Source organism: Electrona antarctica (genome assembly GCF_951216825.1).
Source record: "Electrona antarctica genome assembly, chromosome: 12".
NCBI classification, from domain to species: domain Eukaryota; kingdom Metazoa; phylum Chordata; class Actinopteri; order Myctophiformes; family Myctophidae; genus Electrona; species Electrona antarctica.
Genome location: NC_136793.1, coordinates 41042834 through 41050014, shown reverse-complemented (window position 1 = coordinate 41050014; position 7181 = coordinate 41042834). Strand labels below are relative to the sequence as shown.

Genomic DNA, 7181 nt, shown 5'->3' with positions numbered 1-7181 from the left:
AAGACAGAGTTATGGTCTAGCCTCCTAGCCTACACTTATAATAATAATCTTAAATTCCTGAAGAAGGTCGGGATGGAATGGGGGCATTTTGGGGTGGTTGACCCGCTCAACTGCTATGAGCCAATGAAATCCCTGCACGAGTGAGCCTCCTCTCGATACTAATTGTTAACATATGGAGTTTTACCCCCAAAAATGCAGCAGCACGGACAACGTCGTGCAACTTGCATTAAAGTAGCCTACTCCCCCCATAAATGATCACCCCAATTATCCTCCTATAGACTTCACACGTAGATCCTATACCTGCACAGTGAGGGAACAGAAGCCAGATTTTTATATTGTTTTACAAGTTGTGAGTAAGGATTATGCAACAGTGTATGCACAACAAGCATCATCTCCGCCTCCTCTCTCTCTCTTTCTCTCGCATCCCCTCTCTACCAACCTGAACCTCTCCTCCTTCTTGTCCTCACATGGGCGTGGAATTGTGAACTTCATTCATTTAAAAATGCTGGGTTTTCATTCCACATTCCCTTCAAGTATTGTGGGTAAACGGGAGCAAGATGGTAAGTAAATACACAACTTTATTATATTTATCTTATTATATTGTTTTATAAGCTATTTCTTAACAGCTGTTTCACAGGCTACTTTTGTTTGTCTAAAGGCGTGCCTATTTTATAATGCATACTTTCCTTGTATGTTGCATATTTGAATGATATAGGCCTAATTATATTAAATTGCATTATTATGTACTTTTCAGACAACATACACTGACAAAGGTGAAAAGGTAAGCTTATCACATAAAACATTGTATTGCAGCCTACAGATGTGATTATGATATACTGGTATTGAGAAGACTATATAAACAATATGTTCTGATCTACCAATATAGTTTTTGTTGTCCTATTGCTAACAGAGTAAAGCCATCATTGATTGTTTTGACACTCAAAATTCATTTTTCTTTTTTTTAAGCACGATCAAGGGAAGTTCCTCTGTTTTGATCATCTAACTTTCTGGGTTGGAAATGCAAAACAGGTAGGCCTATCGTAATCCTCCATTTAGTCAAACTTTGCTTTGGACATATTGAGAATGTTTTCCTTAAATTGTTCAGGGATGGAGGGGTAGGCTATGTGTTCTGATGATGTCTATTGGCTCTGCAAAGGGGTGGGTGAGTGGTGATGAAGCCCCTTCTGCTGTTGTTGGAATTATACTCCCTGTGACTCTTACAGTTTATTGCCAGGAGGTGGCAGTATTATTCAATTGAAGCACTATTTGCAACAAGAATTGTCCTTGAGTAAATTAAATCCACCATAATACAAAACGTGGGATTGATAAAGCATTGTATTAATCTTTCATCAGACACATAGTTATATATGTTTTTTCTATTGTTGCATTCCATTGTGATAATTGCTTTTAGTGCATATCTTTAATCCACTATCTATTTATTAAACATGCCCACCTTTATGAATTCCCTCAACAGTATCTTTTGACTGTTATGACAGTAGATTTCACCTGTTTTAACCATCAGTGTCTTTCATCAAGCTGACAGTTGTCTATTCTGCTTAAATCTATTCTAAAACTAACTGGTGTTACTGTAGCCATTACAGGGAATATGGGTTAGTGATGTTAGGAGTTCAAAGCATATTTTCTTCTTTCTCAATAGGCTGCATCATACTATTGTAACAAGCTTGGGTTTGAGCCTGTGGCATACCAGGGGTTGGAGACAGGTTCACGTGAAGTGGTGTCCCATGTGGTCAAACAAGGAAAGGTAATGAGCCCTTAGGCCTTAAGGCCCAAAATAATTAAGTAATATATAGAATCTCTAGAAATAGAAACTTTCTTGAATAAATTGGAATTTTAATTGATTAGTCATAATACAACATTTAATCATACATTCAATACATAACTTAACATTAATAACATAAGACAATGCTGCTAGGAGTTCTCACATCTCACAATCTTTGGGATTTCACAGATCTTCTATGCGTTCTCATCTGCCCTCAATCCAGGAAACAAAGGTATGGTAGATTTTATTTTAAAAAGAATCACGCGAATACAATGCACATGATCTCTATTAGTCATGTGATCAAGACGGATCTGTTGGATTTTTCAAATTCCATCCTGATTGGCTGAGATTCACATCTAAAGTTTACAGCCACAAATCATCTATCTGACCTGTGCTCCGAGGAGCACTTTTTCTAGTTTGCTTTTGTATCTAACAAAAGTCAGACTCGATAAAATACATCTATGATGTTTGACAATCAGACCAAAGACACCCAAGTGTTAATTGTAAACTCTTGCATATATTGACATTAAATTATGCCTAGGCTATAATTAATGTTGTGTGGGATATTTGGATATTGACTTGAAAAAAAGACATGAGTTTGGGACAGCAAAGTATTCCTGAAAGTTACATGCGTTTTGGGGAACCAGACACTGGCATTTATTCCTATGTTTGTTCTCAGAAATGGGAGACCATTTGATCAAGCATGGGGATGGAGTCAAGGACATTGCATTTACAGTACAAAACTGTGACTTCCTTGTGCAGGTAAAACTGCAGGCTTTTTTACAACCTTCTCAAAACATCTCACTCTACTTCTATTACAATACTTTTTTCCCCCACACATCCTTTACTGAAGTGATGTACTGATGGTGTGTTGAACTGATTGTGCTACTGAACAGAAAGCTCGGGAGCAAGGAGCTGTTATTTTGAAGGAGCCTTACACACTAGAGGACAAACATGGTAGAGTAAAGCTGGCTGTACTTCAAACGGTAAGGACCATTCATATAGACGGATTAGACGCATGTGCAGTTGTACTGTGATAATTTAACCAAAACCAAAAATGAGTGCAAAATGGACTCTTATGGACTCTTATGAGTTAAATGAACAAATTTCATAAAGTATCTTTAAGAAAATATTAATTTTGAATAACACTCACAAATAGTCCTACTGAGAATGTGCCGGAGTATGGCAATCATTCTTTCATTTTCTTTGTGTGTTAAAGTATGGAGACACCACACACACATTTGTGGAGAGAACAGGGTACAACGGTTTGTTCCTTCCAGGCTACCATCCTCCTCTGTACAAGGACCCTTCCTTAGACAAGATGTGAGTATGAAAACTACTCTCAGATGTATGACAATTTTACTATAAGTCTTAGAGCTCTGGAGGTTGCAACCGTGCTTTGTAGGATTTCACACCAATGATTCTTTGCAGGCCAAGTGGGAAACTAGACTTCATTGACCATGTCGTTGGTAACCAACCGGATGATGAGATGGTTCCTGTGGTGGAATGGTAATGTCACGCCCGATGTTTCTGTATAGACATCTCCACACATGCAAGTAGAATGGCTTACATCAGTGGTTCTCAAACGTTTTCATGTCAAAGACCCCTAAATTATATGTATTTGGCCACGGACCCATCTGAAAATATTTTGTGCCAGGGACACCCATACAAGATTTCTATTGTTAAAATGTTTTTTTTTCTTTCCAAGATTTAGAACAGATCTACAACCTCACAACACGTTTCATCGTGACCTGTCGAGAGCTTGTGGATCAGCTATTTTCAAATAGCTTATGTATATACGTAGGATTAACGTGGTTAAAATGTTAATATTTGATGCTATATATTAACTGATAGAGCTTTCAGATCTGCAAAATAGAATTGTGCTTAAGTGGTTATGTGCTATTGCGTATGGATTTAGCATAGAAAATAAGTCCCAGCTCATGGCCCCAGATGTAGTTTTGGGGGAGTTGGATGTGGGAGTATTGCGTAACTCCGCCCCTTTGGCATCAGTCAACCACCACCATGACTTGGCTTTTTTGGTTGAGGGGTCCCTGTGGTGATGGACATCTGGATTTGGTTTGGGCCCTGCATTACAGCACTGCGATCAAAAGGAGGGGCAAGGCACCTTTCCAAGTGAACATGGTCATTGGATGATTCTAGAAAATCCTAAAGTCCTCCACTAGAACAGTTCATATGAAAATCCTATCGTAAGGCAGTTCCCAATGTGAAAGCTCAGATATGGAAACAATTAAATTATTAATACACATTTGAATTGATTAATTCATATTTAATTGTTGAGTGCCATACTGTCAGAAGAACTAATTATTATTATTCTGCTTTTATTGATTGTCAGTGAGAGAGACAGGAAACCGGGAAAGCGAGTAGGACAATACGTTTTCTAAACTCTTAAAAAATAGAAATAAACAATAGCGGAAATAGATCTACAAGCTTAGATGCGTTGTGATCTTGCATTGCAGATCAGCTATTAGTATTTTCTCTATTCGTCAAAGTATACAGCGTTTAAGTGGCTGCAGTTCTTCACCCCTTGTTTGCAATGCCACAGGTATCGGAGGAACCTGCTTTTCCATCGTTTCTGGTCGGTGGATGATAAACAGCTGCAGACGGAGTTCAGTGCACTGCGCTCCATTGTGGTGGCCAACTATGAAGAGACTGTGAAGATGCCCATTAACGAGCCTGCTATTGGGAAGCGCAAATCACAGATCCAGGCATGTTCTTTTAAAAGCATCACCATACCATCAGTTTATTTTGCTTGATTGATTGATTGAAGAATTTATTAACAGTTTGCAGAATTACAGTACATTTCAAGCACAAACTCAATACAAAGGCTGTTAACTGTGAGTGGACGACCCAATTAAGCATTACACTTGTTTCCAATAGGGTCCACCATGTTCAAATCATCAAAACATTTAGAGACGTACAAATAGACACTTCTATAGACAGAACAGGAATTCATCATAAAGGAGGTAAAAATAAATATATACAGTGAGGGGAAAAAGGGGGGGGCGGGGGGGGATTCAGATTTTACGGGGGCCAGTTTCGAATTGCAGCCATCCGTAGGTGCCCTTTGAGAGCGGTTTTGAAGGAGTCAAGGGATTCGCATGTCTTAATGACAGTTGGTAGAGCGTTCCACATTTTGGTGGCATAGGAGCGAAAAGAATTTGCTGTCACAAAATAAACTGATATACATTTTGATCTCAGTAGTCAATGGTTAACAAAACTGTAGGTACATTTAAAAGAATATTTAATACAGTACATGCCATGGATCATATTTTACGCAACTCTAACGGGCAACGGGGCTCCAGCAATAATGTCAGCATAGTTACTTCAATGTACAATATATCACACAAGAACACTTTGCTACAAGGGAACATTTTAATCCTGTGTCTCACTTTGATGTATACGCTTTATCCATTACCATTAAGTATGTGGTATTGTTTGTTTTTAACTATAGGAGTATGTGGAGTATTACGGAGGTCCTGGAGTCCAGCACATTGCTATGAACACATCTGACATCATCACTGCAGTAAGTCCACAGACAGCTCCCACTGGGCCATCATTTGGACACATCCGTACTCCGTACAGTACATGGTGTGGCAGTGGTCATTCTGTAACAATTTAAATTGCAGATTCGTAACCTGAAGGAGCGTGGCATGGAGTTCATGGTTGTGCCAGATACATACTTTGAACAGCTGAGAGAGAACCTGAAACACTCACAAGTCAAGATTGCAGAAGACTTGGATGTCCTACAGGTTAGATTAGAACCATGATTGTACTGTAAATGTATACTTGAACCGTGTTCATGACTCTTCAAGCTTCCCCTTAAAACCTTTTTAAATCTCCATAGAGAAACATTGTAGAAGTAATGGCTGATGTTTATTATTGTTCCTATATCCAGGAACTAAAGATCTTGGTGGACTACGATGACAATGGATACCTACTCCAGATCTTCACCAAGCCTGTTCAGGATCGACCCACTGTGTTCTTGGAGGTGATTCAGAGGCATAACCACCAGGTGAGAGAAACATCGGGCCTAAAACACCATCTACTGGAGAAAATATTACATCTGCTGACATTTATTTAAGACAAAGAAAATAATAATTCCTATGTATTGTAGTGTGTCCACACAATGGCTTTTCTGAAAAACATGGCTTGTGTTTTCTTTACTGAAGGGCTTTGGTGCCGGGAATTTCAAGTCACTTTTTGAAGCCATCGAAGCAGATCAGAATGCAAGAGGGAACCTAACCATCCTGACACCAAATGGAGTGTCAAAGAGTATGTGAACCCAGACCAATAAAGGGCCTGTTATACTCCACACCGAAAATAGCAGATCTACAAGCTCACAACACGTCGCCACATTAGTGCCCGGCCAAGTATAAACACTCTTAATGCATCTCTCACCTCCTCCTGTTAGCTCACTGAACAGCTACGAGAGCTTGGATCGTGGAATTACACTTATATTCTCTGAAGACTTGGTTGGTTGCTAGAGGGACATGGTTACCTGTTACTCTATGAGGAACAATAAAGAATGCACAGAACATATTTTTTTATTTATGTAAAAAAACAAAAACAAAACATAGCGTTTTCATTTTTATGAATCTAATTTACATATATTTCTTCAATTCAGCATGTTATTATAATTGCACGTGTTTTTATTGAATATTGCATCATAATGTTTCCTGTGTGAGAAAGAGCAGATGATAGAATTATCTGTCAACTAATGATAACATCAATTTTTTTATCTTTAGGTCTCAAACTAGATGCAAGAGAACTAACGCTAATGCTTGACACAAGCAAAACATTATTAGCTCTCATAAGTGAAAACATTATTATACTTACTCATTGTGACACTGTGTGAACTACCAGAGCAGGTCAATAGAGAAGAGCATCACTCCTATTAAAATCTGAAGAAGAACAGTCCATCTTTGAGCTCCTCAGTGACCTGTAGACATTTCACATTTACTGCTTTTGGAACATTATTTAAAATTAAAATTAATCTCTTCTTGCCATATTTCAAATGTCTCTTCTTTTGTGTAACAGATTTCTGCTTTGGCATTTAAATTATTGTTCTGTTCGCACAACAAAGGTTCAAGGTTCAAGGTTCAAGGTCTTTATTAATGTCCCAGAAGGGCAATTGTGTTTACAGCAACAGTAGTGGTTTCCGACATACAAACAATACAAAACAATACAGGACAACAACAGACAAGAGACACCATGGCATAAACAGAGGTCTGGTCGCATCTATTGCAGGTAGAAGAATAAGAGATAAAAAATAAAAAAAGCAAAAAAGTGCTTAAGATATAAGATATAATATATAAAGTGCTGCATAAAGTGCATATTTCAGCATCATCGTCATCACATTACATGATTACTGGCAGCATTG

General features: G+C 38.3%; 1 protein-coding gene across 1 annotated transcript; it reads left to right on the top strand.

The window, feature by feature from the left end:
• The first annotated feature begins 554 nt into the window (after nt 1-554).
• Nucleotides 555-6504, top strand: LOC306933896 (4-hydroxyphenylpyruvate dioxygenase-like). The gene is made up of 14 exons (XM_079516263.1): nt 555-560; nt 755-781; nt 967-1029; nt 1658-1762; nt 1970-2012; nt 2460-2542; nt 2677-2766; nt 3000-3103; nt 3212-3289; nt 4344-4506; nt 5253-5324; nt 5428-5550; nt 5697-5813; nt 5971-6504. Exons 1-14 carry the CDS (start codon nt 558-560, stop codon nt 6079-6081), a joined length of 1182 nt encoding a protein of 393 aa, XP_079372389.1. The 5' UTR covers nt 555-557; the 3' UTR covers nt 6082-6504.
• The last annotated feature ends 677 nt before the right edge of the window (nt 6505-7181 follow it).